The 16,924-nt window shown below is 28.7% G+C and overlaps 4 protein-coding genes and 1 long non-coding RNA gene across 10 annotated transcripts; 4 read left to right on the forward strand and 1 right to left on the reverse strand.

Moving 5' to 3' along the window:
• Positions 1-14: 14 nt before the first annotated feature.
• LOC105286686 (odorant receptor 43a-like) lies at positions 15-3,791 on the forward strand. Of its 3 annotated transcripts, none has more exons than XM_011351808.3 (7): positions 15-800; positions 1,098-1,371; positions 1,703-2,171; positions 2,264-2,363; positions 2,610-2,732; positions 2,823-2,940; positions 3,065-3,791. In XM_011351808.3, the coding sequence occupies exons 2-7, from the start codon at positions 1,224-1,226 to the stop codon at positions 3,250-3,252; spliced, it is 1,146 nt and encodes a 381-aa protein (XP_011350110.2). In that variant the 5' UTR covers positions 15-800; positions 1,098-1,223; the 3' UTR covers positions 3,253-3,791. The 3 variants fall into 3 exon arrangements, with proteins under 3 accessions (XP_011350110.2, XP_019889610.2, XP_019889611.2); XM_020034051.2 differs by having other exon boundaries at positions 1,102-1,371; XM_020034052.2 differs by having other exon boundaries at positions 1,102-1,371; positions 2,823-2,978; positions 3,065-3,157.
• LOC105286685 lies at positions 3,136-12,788 on the reverse strand. Of its 2 annotated transcripts, XR_003406768.1 has the most exons (5): positions 12,708-12,788; positions 12,329-12,434; positions 4,369-4,578; positions 3,596-3,638; positions 3,136-3,184 (listed from the first exon to the last, which is right to left on the reverse strand). It is a non-coding gene; the product is annotated as an uncharacterized LOC105286685 (long non-coding RNA). The 2 variants fall into 2 exon arrangements; XR_895293.2 differs by lacking the exons at positions 12,329-12,434; positions 12,708-12,788 and adding an exon at positions 8,735-8,820.
• LOC105286684 (odorant receptor Or2-like) lies at positions 4,588-7,309 on the forward strand. 2 transcript variants are annotated; one of them, XM_011351804.3, is made up of 7 exons: positions 4,588-4,761; positions 5,068-5,337; positions 5,737-6,205; positions 6,286-6,385; positions 6,639-6,785; positions 6,896-7,051; positions 7,150-7,309. In XM_011351804.3, exons 1-7 carry the CDS (start codon positions 4,731-4,733, stop codon positions 7,198-7,200), a joined length of 1,224 nt encoding a protein of 407 aa, XP_011350106.2. In that variant the 5' UTR covers positions 4,588-4,730; the 3' UTR covers positions 7,201-7,309. The 2 variants fall into 2 exon arrangements, with proteins under 2 accessions (XP_011350106.2, XP_011350107.2); XM_011351805.3 differs by having other exon boundaries at positions 6,639-6,761.
• On the forward strand, positions 7,447-11,196 carry LOC105286682 (odorant receptor 43a-like). Its single transcript, XM_026971011.1, has 7 exons — positions 7,447-8,195; positions 8,588-8,857; positions 9,119-9,581; positions 9,747-9,846; positions 9,940-10,059; positions 10,469-10,624; positions 10,944-11,196. The coding sequence occupies exons 1-7, from the start codon at positions 8,153-8,155 to the stop codon at positions 10,995-10,997; spliced, it is 1,206 nt and encodes a 401-aa protein (XP_026826812.1). The 5' UTR covers positions 7,447-8,152; the 3' UTR covers positions 10,998-11,196.
• LOC105276669 (odorant receptor 43a) lies at positions 11,367-16,769 on the forward strand. Of its 2 annotated transcripts, XM_026971014.1 has the most exons (7): positions 11,367-11,819; positions 12,182-12,451; positions 12,719-13,181; positions 13,346-13,445; positions 13,539-13,658; positions 16,042-16,197; positions 16,517-16,769. In XM_026971014.1, exons 1-7 carry the CDS (start codon positions 11,777-11,779, stop codon positions 16,568-16,570), a joined length of 1,206 nt encoding a protein of 401 aa, XP_026826815.1. In that variant the 5' UTR covers positions 11,367-11,776; the 3' UTR covers positions 16,571-16,769. The 2 variants fall into 2 exon arrangements, 1 of the variants encoding a protein (XP_026826815.1); XR_003406758.1 differs by lacking the exon at positions 16,517-16,769 and having other exon boundaries at positions 13,539-13,728; positions 16,042-16,108.
• The last annotated feature ends 155 nt before the right edge of the window (positions 16,770-16,924 follow it).

The following is a 16,924-nucleotide window of genomic DNA, read 5'->3' on the forward strand; positions in this document are numbered from 1 at the left end:
ATAGACTTATAAGTCTATAAAAAATAAAATATATATAAACCATTAATTAAAATTAACTCATCAAAAGAAACACAAAATTTTTGTAAAGTAAACATAGATTAGATACTCTACTAATACAGTATAAGAAACGGATCTTATTAGTTCTAAAACATTTTTTAAATATCAACAATACAGTTTTCAGTTCTTTAACATTAACATTGTAACATAATAATTTAACAATATATTGGTGTTATAAAGACGTTGTAAAGTTTTTTAAAAAAGATGTATCTTATTTAAAACAAATTGGACCTTTAACTTTATTAGAACTTACTATAATTAATGTTATACATATTGTTATATGACGTATTATTATATAAACTATTTAATTGTGTCCCCATATGGATATATTATATGTGATTATTACTTTATATATAACGTTAGAGGTATTCAGCATAGTTTCACCTTCCTTATTCATTATGACGTATATATTACGAACTTACATCTCTTGTAACGTAAATCGATGGTATTGCGTGAGAAAACTGCAGATGCAATGCGTGACATTATAATCGACTGGTTACCCATGTACTGGGTAACCAGACCTCATTTTTTGTCAGCATTATTTCTGACAAGACCGCGAAGAAACTATTACAGAAGCAGTTGGAATATTTAATGTACTTTGCCTCGCGCTTTTAAGAAGTTTGTGCATGCGCTATGAATGCTTTTCGTTGAATGCGAGGTGATGTCAGTTCATGCAGAAAGAATAACCGTCAGTCTCTTACCAGCATTCAACATGGGTAATTCAAAATATTCGGAACAGAAAGGTGTTATTGTCATAAATATATGTATCTGTAATTTTTGTAACATATGCTGCTACAATAAGCTGTTTGTTGATTATCTGCTTTAAGTTATAAAGAAATTTGACGTGACCTTTATATTATTTATTATTTTAACTTGTTTGATTTATTATTTTAAGATATTTTTTGTTTCCCTTAATTATATTTGTATTTAATTATTATAATATTTAACATTATTAATATATAAAACAAACATTTTGTTTTTAAACCAAAGATTTAGTTATTTCTCTCTTATGAAAGTTTAACTCATCATAATCTCTGCAGGAAGACTTTGAATGGGCAACAAAATTGCATCGTATTAGTTTGGAATTGATTGGATTGTGGCCTAATTCAGAACTAAATTTCCGAAAAAAATTAATATGCAATTTACGCGTGCTCTTAGCCTTTCTAATGATAACAATCGGTATATTGGTGCCTTCAATACATTCGTTGATAATAATACGGTCGAATATCGAACTAGCGATAGATAATTTGCAATGTAGCCTGCCGGTTCTCACTGTTGTTATAAGAATTGTACTATTTTGGTGGAAAAAGGAAGGTATATAAATATACAAAAATATATTATTTATAATACTAACACAAATACGTAAACTTATATTATATGCTTTTAATTGATGAGGAAAAATATAACAATAACTAATTAAATAAAATACTTGCTACATGAAATATAAGTTAAGATTATTATGTAATTAAAAACCGCAGAACAACTTTGTGAATTCTTAATATATTAAAGAATTAAACTAGATAGCACCATTGTTTAATAATATAAATATTTATAATAATTTTATATTTATAATAAGTTTATAATAACATAAATATTTAATAATATAAATCTATATCTCCTATTAAGATTTTTAATTCTTTTGAAGCACTTGTACCGATTATCAATATGATTATGGAAGATTGGTTAAAACGAAAAAGTGTTTACGAAAGGAATACGATGATTACTTGGGCATTTCGTGCACGTATAATTATCACATGCGCATATATCTCATTAGGAGTTGCATATATAATTCTTATTGGTGTGCCAATTTTTGGGAAGTCCATGAGATTGACATCGAATATTACCGATCCAGGCAGACCAATGCCTCTTCAAACTTATTACATTTATGACATAACGAAAAGACCACAATTTGAGCTAACGTTTCTTAGTCAAATTATCTCTTGCATCTTTGCTCTTATTCCTTATACAGCAATTGACAATTTTCTTGGCCTACTAACGTTTCATATCTGCGGTCAACTAATTATCTTAAAGAATCGTTTGATACATATAAATGAGCAAAAAAACTTTCATGAAGAATTAAAAGACTGCATAATATGTCATATTCGACTGCTCAGGTAGCATATATATGTATATGTATTATAAAAAGACATAAAAATACACACATATAGAATTAGGCACTATTAATATGTATAAAATAACATTATAGAGCTATCGACACCGTAGAAGATGTGTACAATATCATACTTCTGGTATTGTTCCTATATTTTGGTACACTATTTGCATTCTATGGATTCCTAATAATTAGTGTAAGTAATTTTAAGAATATATAAATATTCATCTTTTTTATTACAAATGTTTTTAATAATTCATGCGAGTGTGCGTCATATTTGACCATTCTGGCAGCTTTTACATTACTTTAATTAAGATTTTATTAACAAACATTCAATAAAAAGTTTTAAACTAATATAGAAAGTGTTACTTTATATAGGTATCCCTTAATATTATATGTTTTTATATATGTATAATGTATGAAACAATTTTTAATTAATTAGCTTTTTCAAGACAAAGAACATGAGGTATCGTTTGCTCGTATGTCGTTTCTTGCCGTCATTATTACATCTTTATTTGCACATATGTGTCTTTACTGCGCTGTCGGTGAGATGCTAATGGCTCAAGTAATTTTTACTTTTTCATTTTCATTAACATCATAGATTTATATGATAATAGCATATTTAAATAGATCTTTATTATATGATATTTTTAAGTGCAATGAAATTCATTTTGCGGTGTATAATCACGAATGGTATTTCTTGGATGCGAAAGAAGCGAGAAAGTTAATCCCGTTTATGATGAGAGCCGGCCAACCCATTTACTACACTGCTGGTAAAGTATTTCCTATAACAATGGCCACATTTTGCAATGTAAGATATGAAGCTATCATAAATGTTAATTAAAACACTTTGTCAACGTGTATGCTTTAATGTAAATTTTATATATCACTTTTTAGCTAATAAAAACATCGGCCGGTTACATATCCGTTTTATTTACGGGAAATTAACCAATGATTGCAAAATGCAAGTTCTCCATTACTATTCGCATTATTTTGGGATTGCTAGGAGATATTGGGCTGTAACAACAGTTCATAGTATTATTGTAATTCAAAGATATAATTATTATATATATGTACATGCATAAAAATTTATACAACTACGTATGCGCTGTTTTATTTTATTAAGATTTGCCATCTGTGTGGTAGCTTTATGATTCGATCTTTCCAGACCTTGTTATCTTTTTTTTTTATTAAAAAGAATTATAACAATGCTATGGATTTCTGTTACAATCCATGAAAAATACATGTACATTAATGTATTGTTTTTAATTAAAAGCAATTTCTCGTAAAAGTTTTATTATTTTCATGAAATACGTAAAATTTATACGTATAAAATATATACGTAAACTTGTGGCAGTATAATTAATTATGTGATAATTCTTTTATGTCGTTATTTATTCTTGAACATATTTAAGAGTAAGTACTCACCGCACATATTATTTAAGACATCTAGTCTTACAGCGTATGGTTTCTAAAAAAGCAGAAAAATAAAACTAATTATTAAAATATGTTACTTTGACAAAATAATTTTATATAAGTACAAAAAATTGAAATGTATTTTCTGTACTAGAAAACTGTACTTGAAATGTATTTTCTGTATAGAGAGAAAAAATGATAAAACCATTTTACTTGGTTTTTACTTTCTACTATTTTCAACTTTTTTTCTACGAAATGTACCAGTTTGTTATATTCCATGTTTGATATATTAGATACACACACATTGAGAACGATCATGATAAGTTTTTAATATTTTATTTAATAAAGAAATAAAATATAAATTAACTAAGAATATTATTAAAAATATAATAATCTAAAGAAAATTAAAAAATATTGAGGCAATTGTAATATATACTGATTAGAGAAGCATAATATATTAATATTTTAAATATACTAATAATAATGATAATACTATAACAAACATACAGCAACTATAAACATACAGCATATAAAGAAAACAATATTTCTAATAAACTCATTAAAGAATAGAAGCCCGAAAAAATCTTTATAAAAATCTTTAGAACAAACTAATTAAATTACATACATATGTGCGTGTGTCTATAAAATGTACAAAAATTATTTATTAAATATATCATAAATCTTTTATATTTTTTCGATCAACTATAATAATCTATTTGAATTTTAACATTAGATTAATGTTAATTATATAAAATATATTAGCTTCATAAGATAAATGAATTTACTAAAACAACTGTTGCTTTTGCGTCGAAGTGGATCTCGTCTTTTATTGAGCCTTGTTATTATACTAAAGGCCAAAAACAATGTAAGTCTCATTTGGTATAGACCTTTTTTATTCATTATGACAAGCATTGACATTTCATACGTTGTAAACTGCGTGAGAGTGTCGCAGTCGATATGCAATTTTTTGTTGGCGTTCTGTTACACGCGATCACCTGAAAACGAGGAACTTTAATATTTAATGCTGTGTCGTTTACCTCACGCCATTAACAAGTTCGTGCATGCGCGATGCAAGCCCTTGGTAAAAAGCGAGGTAACATAGATTCATGCAGCAACCGCAGTCATTAGTCTCGCGCTAGCATTCAATATGAATAATTCCAATTCTTCGGAACAGAAAGGTGTATAACATTGTTGCAAGTACAACATTTGTGTCTTTGTTTGCAATATGACAAGTTGTTGGTCTTTATTTCATGAAGAATACTCATATAATTTCTATTAATTTTATTTTTTTGTTATCATGAGCTTATACAATTTATGCACGACTTAATTATTTTAAGACATTTTAGCCTAGTCTCTCATATAATTATTACAATATTTTATATCATTATGAGCATTAATGTGTGATTTACCAGAAAATACTTGTTTAAGTCAAGAGTTAAATCATTTTCTATGAAACTTTGGCTTATCGAAATTTCTGCAGGAAGACTTCAAATGGGCGGTGAAATTGAATCGTATTAGTTTGGAATTTGTCGGATTATGGCCCGAATTAAAGCAAAATTTCCGAGAAAAATTATTGTGCAATTTACGAACATTTTTTGCAGTAATAATAGTGACAATCGGTGCATTGGTGCCTTCTATACATTCGTTGATTAGAATTCATTCTAATATTGTACTAACGATAGATAATTTACAATTCACTCTACCGATCCTCTCTGTTGTTATAAAACTCATAATATTTTGGTGGAAAAAAGAAAGTAAGTACGTAATAACATCTCATGAAATTTATACACATATATTCATAAATACATATAATGTATTTCTCTTTTGTATGCAAATATATGAATATTATCTTGTTAAACGAAGAACGAATAAGTATATAATAGCATAAAACTTAAATTTTATTTGTCATTTTAAATTACGAATTTTACACAAAACAATCGAGTTGACTAATATCTTCTCTTTTGTGTGAAATATATGATAGGTATTTATAATTATATTTTAAAGTATTCACTATTTTCTTTTTTTAATCAAGAATGTCTGTTTCTGATAGAATATGTGACTTAACTTAATAAGAGTCATTTCCTCATAACACTTTTACAACACAAATCTTCATAGATTTATTTTTATCATTATAATTTTCATTATTTTTGAAGCCCTTATTCCAATTGTTGATATGATTGCGAAAGACTGGCTAAAACCAAAGAGTGTGCGCGAAAGAAACACGATGGTTATTTGGGCGTTACGTGCACGTATAATTATTATATGCTCATACGTCTCAATGGCAGTGGCGTACATCATTTTTATCACGATGCCTATTTTTGGGAAATCAATGAGACTGATAACAAATATTACCGATCCCGGTAGACCGATGCTTCTGCAAAGTTATTATATTTATGACGTAACGAAAAGACCGCAGTTTGAATTAACGTTTATTAGTCAAGCCTTTTCGACCTTCGTTGCGGTTTTGCCTTATACAGGAATTGATAATTTTCTTGGACTGTTGACGTTTCATATCTGCGGTCAGTTAGTTATTTTAAAGAATCGTTTTATACATTTACACGACTACAAAGATTTTCATGAAATATTGAAAGATTGTGTGACGTACCATATTCGTTTGCTCAGGTACAGCACATGTTTGTATGTGTATCGTAAAGAGTATGTATGTGTAATGTTCAACTAAAATGTTTAAAATAATTTTATAGAGCAATTGATGTCATAGAAAATGTATATAATATGATACTTTTGGTATTGTTTCTATATTTTGGTATACTCTTTGCATTCTACGGATTTCTATTAATTAGTGTAAGTAATATTAAATGTCCTTTCAATATTGATTTTTAACTACTATAGGTATATATATATATATATTGTAATTATTTTAGAAGTATTATGTATTTAATATGATTTGATTTGATATTAATTGTATAATTTTTATATAGAATTTTGAAATTATTCCTTTAATGTTTTAACCATTAATATTTCATAAATAACTTTGAAATTAGTACAAAATATATTCTCTTTTATACACAATAAAAATCAGTTCTAAATTAATTAGCTATTTCAAGACAAAGAAGATGATGTATCGATGACTCGTCTGTTATATCTTATTGTCATTATTATGGTTTTGTTCGCACATATGTGTCTTTATTGCGCTGTTGGCGAGATGTTAATGGCTCAAGTAATTCTATTTTATATTAACAATGTAAATCCATATGTTCAACAGCCATATGTTAAGATTTTCTAGATTTTTAAATCATATATTTATGATAATTTATATGTTTATGTATTTATATGTTTTATGATATTATTAAGTGCAATGAAATTCATTTTGCAACGTATAATCATGAATGGTATTTTCTGGATTCAAAAGAAGCAAAAAATTTAATCCCATTTATGATAAGAGCTAGTCAACCAATTCACTTCACAGCTGGAAAAGTATTTCCTATGACAATGGCTACATTTTGCAATGTAAGATAAATATTAATTAGTATATATACGATTTTAGTATTAAGAACAACATATAAATACTCCAATCAATGTGTAAATTTTACAAATATATTTTTCAGCTGATAAAAACATCAGCCGGTTACATATCAGTTTTGTTTACGGGAAATTAATCAATGATTCGAGCATAAGTAGGAATCTTTCTGGTGTTTTAGAATTGTTTGTTAGTAAAAAGTATTATATATACATTATGTTATAAATAAAAAGTAAGTTTCGATAAAATTTATATATTTTACAAAATTTATATAAAAAATATGCAATTTTTAGTAATCATAATATTAAACTGATTATTTATTCATATCTGTATTATTTTAACATATTTTATATATCACAATACTTTTATGTATATGTATATATATGTTTTCTATTATGTACTATACTTCTATTATGTATTACACTATATATTTATGGAAATGTAAATTATAATACATTAATCTGCAAAACTAAATTCATGTGAGTACAATTAGTTAAAATGTATCCCTTACATTAAATGATATAATAAAGTTACTTTGTAATTGCTTTTTCACCAACTTGTATATTATATCAAATGTAAAATTCTGTTATTTAAATATTTAATGTTTAAAACCAAATATTTAAAAAGCTGTTGCAGAATGATTTCTTAATATCTTACTCACAATAAATAAAATTTACATTAACTAAGAAGAAAACGTCGCAAAAACATAATACAATCTTATTTTTCAAATACTAATTTATTTCCTATCTAGAAATACCGTATATCGCAATGTATATATATATGGCTAATAGGTAGAGTTCTATTAGGTAGACATTGTACTACATAGCGAAACTGATATCGATCGTATCGACAAAAATAAGAACTACAATAAAATTCTAACTAGCAATACTTGCCCTCTTATGTATTATTACATAAGTTTCTCGAGAAGCATTGTTCGCGGAGGGTAACTAGAAGTTAATATGTGTAACGCACTCCCTTGCAAATTGATCGTCTCATAGTTTTGAGAATTTCTTTCGCATGCGCTATATATGCATTTTGATGAGTAGGAGGTAACTTTGCTTTGTGAAAATGGGAAACTCATCAGTCTCTAGATGACACTCATCATGGATACTTCGAGGAGTTCGAGATATCGAGGTGCTTATTCTCAAGTTTTTTATATTAATTAATCGACGAGACTTTCAAATTCTCATTTGAGAGAAAAGATTTTTTCTATATTGTATTTCTGTATCTGTGTGTGCGTGAGTACAAACTTTTATTTTGACGCGCGCGCGCTTAGAATCAGAATGATAACTGGTAATATTAGAAAGCATTATTAAAATTTCTATGTATAATCTATCAAGTACATACTATGTATAATCTATCGAGTACATACTACATATGTGAAGAACTTTTTGTATTTTATTATTATCAGTTTACGCAAATAACCAATAATTTTTAATCGAAATGTTATTCTATAACATATTAATATTTATTATTAGTGATTTTCAACGTAACTATATTTTATAAATATTCTTTGAAATACATAGATTTCGAATGGGCGGTGAAGCTAAATCGTTTTAGTTTAAAACTAATCGGACTGTGGCCTATGACTGAGGACCATATTCCAGAAAATATAATATATAAATGTCGGCCTTTGATTATTATTTTAATAATAACATTCGGCATTCTGATACCTTCGATACATTCCTTGATAAGAATCCGTTCGAATATCATGCTATTGATAGATAACTTGCAATATACTCTGCCGATTATCACCTGTACCATTAGAGTCGTAGTTTTCTGGTGGAAGAAAAAAGGTAAACGTAATTAATTTTAAATAAACGAAAAAATACAATAGACATTACAAATCAAATGGATCTTGTTTCGCTAAAACAGACATAGCAATTAATGTGTAAACCAATAAAAAGAGATTATCTTTACTTGAATTTGTGAGATGACATTTTTATGAAAAATAATATTCGCAAATAAATACTTTTTCTATAACCAAAATAAGTATCAAGTGTTAAACGATAAAGCACGAAAGCATCTTTACAAATGTAATTCTACCGTTTTTCCAGCTGTTACATCGGTGTTAAATATGGTAGCAGAGGACTGGCTAAAGGTAAAAAGCACGCAGGAGCGCAGTACGATGATCGGAAAGGCACAAACTGCGCGTATAATTATCACATGCGCATATGGCGCAATGATGATAGCGTTTATTTTCACCGCCGTCTTACCCATCTTCGGAATTTCGACAAGATATCTGACGAATACCAGCGACCCGTTGCTACCATTGCAGACGTATCATTTCTATGACGTGACAAAGAGTCCGCAATACGAATTCACGTTCATTCTACAAATTATCAGTATGTTTTTTGGTGTTATGTCTTATACTGGCATCGATAATTTGCTTGGACTACTAGTGTTCCATATCAGCGGCCAATTCGACATTCTCAGGAATCGTATTATGCACATGAATGATTATATTGATTTCCATGATATTTTAAGGAGCAGTGTGATAGATCATATACGCCTACTGAGGTAACATTCAACGTCTATAAAGGTCTCCAGACATAATTGTTTAAACTAATTAGATTATTTTAGTTACATAATTAAAGAATTTTATTGTTTAAATATTATAGATTTTCTTAACATTTATTGACTTTTCCAGTCTTCATTAAAGATAGATGTAATATTGTTTTATAGAGCCATTGCTATTATAGAAGACACATTTAATATAATACTTCTTGCATTATTTATATACTTTGGTATACTTTTTGCCTGTTATGGATTTCTGATAATTAACGTAAGTGCAAGAAACACACTTTATCTGATGCCATTGCAATCAATTAAAAAATTTCAAAATTATTTATCGTTTATACATACTGCAACTGTTTAGTTAATAGAAAAAGAAAATGATATATCAGTTACCCGTTTTATATATCAAGTATGCATCCTGATCAACACATTTGGTCATATGTGTGTCTATTGTGCAGTAGGAGAGATTTTAATAGCACAAGTACGTTGAATCCTTTTATATTTCATGTTTAATAAGAAAGATCTTATTAATACAATAATACATAATCTTTGTAAGTTTAAAAACACAGACTTATTTAATATATGTCATAACGTTTTGCTGTCCGCAAAACACTAAGATTTATTAACTAAAAAATGACACATTAAATGCAAATTGCATAATGTTGAAACATATATACATATATGTAACATATATTCGTCCAGTGTTTTTAGTAATATGTATTATATCTCGTGTATTTAATAGTATGGATTGTAACATATATTTGTTATTAAAAACATTATACAAACAGGGTGAATATACATATATTACAATCCGATAAAAATTATATGAATATTTAATTACGAAACTTAATAGCTTGAATAATAATATATGAACTTCTGATGATTTTCAGTGCGAACAAATTCACTATACAGTGTACAAGTACAAATGGTACACTCTAGATCCAAGAAACATAAAAGGCTTACTCTTCTTGATGGTAAGGAGCAGTAAACCGATTTATCTCACCGCTGGGAAAATATTTCCCATGACAATGTCTACGTTTTGCAGTGTGAGTCATTAGAAATATAAAGTATTCAGCTTTAATATAAATCTTGTCATTGGTTTTTGACACGATGATAATATGTCACATTATTATCCATTTTTATGCACACATACGTTGCAGTATACAATGTAAAACATTATACGCTTCTCCAGTACAATTTACTTGCAACTTTCTAAGTTTAGACTTACAACTCTCTCGATTTGAAAATATATATAATATATATTTGATAATACATTCAAATATATCGTTAACGATATTTAAATGATTGCGTATCTCAAATATTTTGTAAATGTATTTGTTTGTTGTGTACATTATTATCTTTCAGCTAATAAAAACTTCGGCCAGTTACATATCCGTCTTGCTTACAACGAAAACCTAATCGAAAATGATTGTTCCCGATATATTAATGCTGATAACTTAATTATGTAATCAGCAATTGAAGAATTACATAGTTAAATAATAATTTACGGAATTTTTTTATAAATAGTTAAATTAGTTACTTATAATAGTTCATTATATCTTGCAAATAAATAGTTAGTAATATTAATGCAAATTTAATAAATTGCATATAATCTATATATTATAGTTTTAATTGAAATAAACCGTACTTTTATATGTATGCTTTTTTCAGAAGAACATTGTGTTGCTCAAAAGTAAAACTTTATATAAATCAATAAATTACAAACATGTTATGTACTATAAATATTTTTATAAAGAAATATTTTTATAAAGAAATTAAAAAATAAGAAATGCTGATTAAATAATTGTAGGAAATATTGCAGTAAGTTAATTATCTTTTATATAATAATTATATTGAATGATTTTATCGTAATATACTTTCTGGATAGTATAGGTAAAGTGTAAAGGTAAAGACGTAAAATGACATTGTAGCACACAATGAAATTGATATCGATTGAATTCACAAAAAATAAGAACTATAATAAAGTTCGAAGCAGCAATACCTCCTATGTATCATTATATAAGTTTTTCGAGAAAGATAGGTCGCGGAGGGTAGCTGGAAATTAATGCATGTGTAATGCTTTCTTGAAAATTGATCGTCTCGTAGTTTTGAGAAGTTCTTTCGCATGCGCTATATGTGCATGTGCCAAGTAGGAGGTGACTTCGCTTTGTGAAAATAAGAAACTCGTCAGTCTTTAGATGACACTCGTCATGGATACTTCGGAAAGGTCGGGATATCGAGGTACTTATTTTTAACTTTCTTGTATTAATCAGCGGGGCTTTCAAATTCTCATTTGAGAGAAGAGATTTGTTCGGTGTAAACACGAATATAACTGTTTCATTTTACTTTTTCTTTGTTGTTTAACAACAGAATGGTAATTGTTAATACTATTAGAACTCATGATTAGAATTTCTGTGTGTAATTCGTCAAGTATAGATATACATATGAAATATACATGTAAAAAAGTTTGGCATTTTATTATTATAAGTTTACGCAAATAACCAATAATTTTTAATCGAAATGTTATTCTATAACATATTAATATTTATTATTAGTGATTTTCAACGTAACTATATTTTATAAATATTCTTTGAAATACATAGATTTCGAATGGGCGGTGAAGCTAAATCGTTTTAGTTTAAAACTAATCGGACTGTGGCCTATGACTGAGTACCATATTCCAGAAAATATAATATATAAATGTCGGCCTTTGATTATTATTTTAATAATAACATTCGGCATTCTGATACCTTCGATACATTCCTTGATAAGAATCCGTTCTAATATCATGCTATTGATAGATAACTTGCAATATACTCTGCCGATTATCACCTGTATCATTAGAGTCGTAGTTTTCTGGTGGAAGAAAAAAGGTAAACATAATTAATTTTTAATAAACGAAAAAATACAATAGACTTTACAAATCATATGGATCTTGTTTCGATAAAAGTATAATATACATAGCAATTAATGTGTGAACCAATAAAAAGAGATTATCTTTACTTGAATTTGTGAGATGACATTTTTATGAAAAATAATATTCGCAAATAAATACTTTTTCTATAACCAAAATAAGTATCAAGTGTTAAACGATAAAGCACGAAAGCATCTTTACAAATGTAATTCTACCGTTTTTCCAGCTGTTACATCGGTGTTAAATATGGTAGCAGAGGACTGGCTAAAGGTAAAAAGCACACAGGAGCGCAGTACGATGATCGGAAAGGCACAAACTGCGCGTATAATTATCACATGCGCATATGGCGCAATGATGATAGCGTTTATTTTCACCGCCGTCTTACCCATCTTCGGAATTTCGACAAGATATCTGACGAATACCAGCGACCCGTTGCTACCATTGCAGACGTATCATTTCTATGACGTGACAAAGAGTCCGCAATACGAATTCACGTTCATTCTACAAATTATCAGTATGGTTTTTGGTATTATGTCTTATACTGGCATCGATAATTTGCTTGGACTACTAGTGTTTCATATCAGCGGCCAATTCGACATTCTCAGACATCGTATTATGCACATAAATGATTATATTGATTTCCACGATATTTTAAGGAGCAGTGTGATAGATCATATACGCCTACTGAGGTAACATTCAACGTCTATAAAGGTCTCCAGACATAATTGGTTAAATTAATTAGATTATTTTAGTTACATATTTAAGAATTCTATTGCTCAAATATTATAGATCTTCTTAACATTTATTGATTTTTCTAGGCTTGATTAAAGATAGATGTAATATTGTTTTATAGAGCCATTGCCATTATAGAAGACATATTTAATATAATACTTCTTGCATTATTTATATACTTTGGTATACTTTTTGCCTGTTATGGATTTCTGATAATTAACGTAAGTGCAAGAAACACACTTTATCTGATGCCATTGCAATCAATTAAAAAATTTCAAAATTATTTATCGTTTATACATACTGCAAATGTTTAGTTAATAGAAAAAGGAAATGATATATCAGTTACCCGGTTCATATATCAAGTATGCGCCCTTATCACCATGTTTGGTCATATGTGTGTCTATTGTGTAGTGGGAGAGATTTTAATAGCACAAGTACGTTGAATCCTTTTCTATTTCATGTTTAATAGAGAAGATCTTTTTAATACAATAATACATGATCTTTGTAAGTTTAAAAACACAGACTCATTTAATATATGTCATAACGTTTTACTGTCCGCAAAACACTAAGATTTATTAACTAAAAAATGACACATTAAATGTAAATTACATAATGTTGAAACATATATACATATATGTAACATACAGGGTGGTCCACTTAAATCGATTATCTTAGATATTTCACTTGTTTTTGATGATGCGAAAAAATGTCTAAGGAAAAAGTTGCACCGTTTGAAGGGGCTATCATGATGACAGAACAAAAAGTTTTTCAAGGCTATTTTTTTCGGAGATTCAAAGGTCAAGATAATTTTGTTTAATGGAACTACATATTTTTGTTTGCGCAATTTTATAGCCAACATCGAGGGGAGTTCAGCGACCTATGACAACATGACCTTTAAATGATCTTGAACGCGGGAAACAGAAAAATCAAACTTTTTGCTCTTCAACACAAAAATTTATTTAAGGAGGTGTTCGAAATGATGTCCTCCGACTTCAATACATTTTCTAAGGCTCCATGGACGTTCTACTTATCGAAGCCACCTTAGATTTTTGACGGTCCAGTAGTTCATATTTCTTCTATTTACTTGTCCATGGTTAGTGAACATTGATTCATCGGTAAACACTCTCATGTTCTGGAATTTAATGGAATATAAGATTGAAATAATTCCATACATGTATTGTGTGCGTGTGTGTATGTGTATGTAAATATTTATGATCGTGAAATACTTTCGCAGTTCAGTTCCTGAGCTTCTCGATATCAGAATTTAAATATGACTAATTATACGAAAGAGGAAAGAATAGAAATGCTTCTTATTTACGGTGAAAGCGGAAGAAGCTCTATAGAGGCGCAGAGAATGTACGGCCAAAGATACCCTGAAAAGCGTTTACCGTCTCGCGCTGCTTTTGACCGTCTTATTAAAACATTTCGTGAAACTGGAAGTGTTCGTTCACGTAAGAAAATGCGACCTCGTTTGCAAACTAATGAACCAGCAGAAGTTACTGTTTTGGCTGCAGTGGCAAATAATCCACATATCAGTTCTCGACAAATACAAAGAAATACTGGTATTTCCAAGACAAGTGTTTTACGCATTCTTAAACGCCACTCATTTCATCCATATCACATTGCATTGCATCAAGAACTTCATGGAGATGATTTTATTAATCGAATAGAATTTTGTCAATGGGCGCTACAACAGTTGGAGGTCAATGAATTCTTCTTCAACAGAATATTGTTTACCGATGAATCAACTTTCACTAACCATGGACAAGTAAATAGAAGAAATATGCACTATTGGTCCGTTGAAAATTTAAGGTGGCTTCGACAAGTAGAACGTCAACGTCCATGGAGTCTTAATGTATGGTGTGGTGTTTTACACAATCGAATCATTGGCCTTTCTTTATTGATGGTACATTAAATGGTCAAAAATATGCTGATTTTTTGTCCCAACAATTACCAAACTTATTGGAAGAGGTGCCATTAGAAACTCGTTTACAAATGTGGTATCAGCATGGTGGTTGTCCGGCTCATAACGCACGTGTTGCACGTACAGTTTTACATGAAAGGACATATCAGTTGGCCAGCACGTTCTCCTGATTTGAATCCTTTAGACTTTTTTGTGGGGAATGTTAAAGAACACTGTTTACAATGATGTACCAACTACACAAGAGAACATGAGAGAGCGCATTTTGAATGCATGTGCTAGTATACATTCAGAAATGATAGAAAGGGTAAGAGTATCATTTGTGCATCGTATTAGAAAATGTATTGAAGTCGGAGGACATCATTTTGAACACCTCCTTAAATAAATTTTTGTGTTGAAGAGCATAAAGTTTGATTTTTCTGTTTCCCGCGTTCAAGATCATTTAAAGGTCATGTTGTCATAGGTCGCTGAACTCCTCTCGATGTTGGCTTTAAATTTGCGCAAACAAAAATATGTAGTTCCATTAAACAAAATTATCTTGACCTTTGAATCTCCGAAAAAAATAGCCTTGAAAAAATTGTTGTTCTGTCATCATGATAGCCCTTTTAAACGGTGCAACTTTTTCCTTAGACATTTTTTCGTATCATCAAAAACAAGTGAAATATCTAAGATGATCGATTTAATTGGACCACCCTGTATATTCGTCCAGTGCTTTTAGTAGTATGTATTATATCCAGTGTATTTAATAGTATGGATTGTAACATATATTTGTTATTAAAAACATTATACAAACAGGGTGAATATACATGTATTACAATCCGATAAAAATTATATGAATATTTAATTACGAAACTTAATAGCTTGAATAATAATATATGCTTTCTGATCATTTTCAGTGCGAACAAATTCACTATACAGTGTACAAGTACAAATGGTACACTCTAGAACCAAGAGACATAAAAGGCTTACTCTTCTTGATGGTAAGGAGCAGTAAACCGATTTATCTCACCGCTGGGAAAATATTTCCCATGACAATGTCTACGTTTTGCAGTGTGAGTCATTAGAAATATAAAGTATTCAGCTTTAATATAAATCTTGTCATTGGTTTTTGACACGATGATAATATGTCACATTATTATTCATTTTTATGCACACATACGTTGCAGTATGCAATGTAAAACATTATACGCTTCTCCAGTACAATTTACTTGCAACTTTCTAAGTTTAGACTTACAACTCTCTCGATTTGAAAATATACAAAATATATATTTGATAATACATTCAAATATATCGTTAACGATATTTAAATGATTGCGTATCTCAAATATTTTGTAAATGTATTTGTTTGTTGTGCACATTATTATCTTTCAGCTAATAAAAACTTCGGCCAGTTACATATCCGTCTTGCTTACAACGAAAACCTAATCGAAAATGATTGTTCCCGATATATTAATGCTGATAACTTAATTATGTAATCAGCAATTGAAGAATTACGTAGTTAAATAATAATTTACGGAATTTTTTTATAAATAGTTAAATTAGTTACTTATAATAGTTCATTATATCTTGCAAATAAATAGTTAGTAATATTAATGCAAATTTAATAAATTGCATATAATCTATATATTATAGTTTTAATTGAAATGAACCGTACTTTTTTATGTATGCTTTTTTCAGAAGAACATTGTGTTGTCTCAAAAGTAAAACTTTATATAAATCAATAAATTACAAAAATGTTATGTACTATAAATATTTTTATAAAGAAATATTTTTATAAAG

This window comes from Ooceraea biroi, chromosome 7 (genome assembly GCF_003672135.1).
Source record: "Ooceraea biroi isolate clonal line C1 chromosome 7, Obir_v5.4, whole genome shotgun sequence".
Classification (NCBI taxonomy): domain Eukaryota; kingdom Metazoa; phylum Arthropoda; class Insecta; order Hymenoptera; family Formicidae; genus Ooceraea; species Ooceraea biroi.

Bases quoted from the DNA above. Each gene is read 5' to 3' on its own strand.
- LOC105286686 (XM_020034051.2), top strand. From the start codon at position 695: ATGCTTTTCGTTGAATGCGAGGTGATGTCAGTTCATGCAGAAAGAATA. The intron at 801-1,101 runs GTGTTATTGTCA...CTCTGCAGGAAG, and splicing joins AAAATATTCGGAACAGAAAG to ACTTTGAATGGGCAACAAAA. The intron at 2,941-3,064 runs GTAAAGTATTTC...ATCACTTTTTAG, and splicing joins ACCCATTTACTACACTGCTG to CTAATAAAAACATCGGCCGG.
- LOC105286684 (XM_011351804.3), top strand. From the start codon at position 4,731: ATGAATAATTCCAATTCTTCGGAACAGAAAG. The intron at 4,762-5,067 runs GTGTATAACATT...TTCTGCAGGAAG, and splicing joins CAATTCTTCGGAACAGAAAG to ACTTCAAATGGGCGGTGAAA. The intron at 6,786-6,895 runs GTAAATCCATAT...GATATTATTAAG, and splicing joins TTCTATTTTATATTAACAAT to TGCAATGAAATTCATTTTGC.
- LOC105286682 (XM_026971011.1), top strand. From the start codon at position 8,153: ATGACACTCATCATGGATACTTCGAGGAGTTCGAGATATCGAG. The intron at 8,196-8,587 runs GTGCTTATTCTC...TGAAATACATAG, and splicing joins GAGGAGTTCGAGATATCGAG to ATTTCGAATGGGCGGTGAAG. The intron at 10,625-10,943 runs GTGAGTCATTAG...ATTATCTTTCAG, and splicing joins CAATGTCTACGTTTTGCAGT to CTAATAAAAACTTCGGCCAG.
- LOC105276669 (XM_026971014.1), top strand. From the start codon at position 11,777: ATGACACTCGTCATGGATACTTCGGAAAGGTCGGGATATCGAG. The intron at 13,182-13,345 runs GTAACATTCAAC...ATTGTTTTATAG, and splicing joins GATCATATACGCCTACTGAG to AGCCATTGCCATTATAGAAG. The intron at 13,446-13,538 runs GTAAGTGCAAGA...GCAAATGTTTAG, and splicing joins ATGGATTTCTGATAATTAAC to TTAATAGAAAAAGGAAATGA.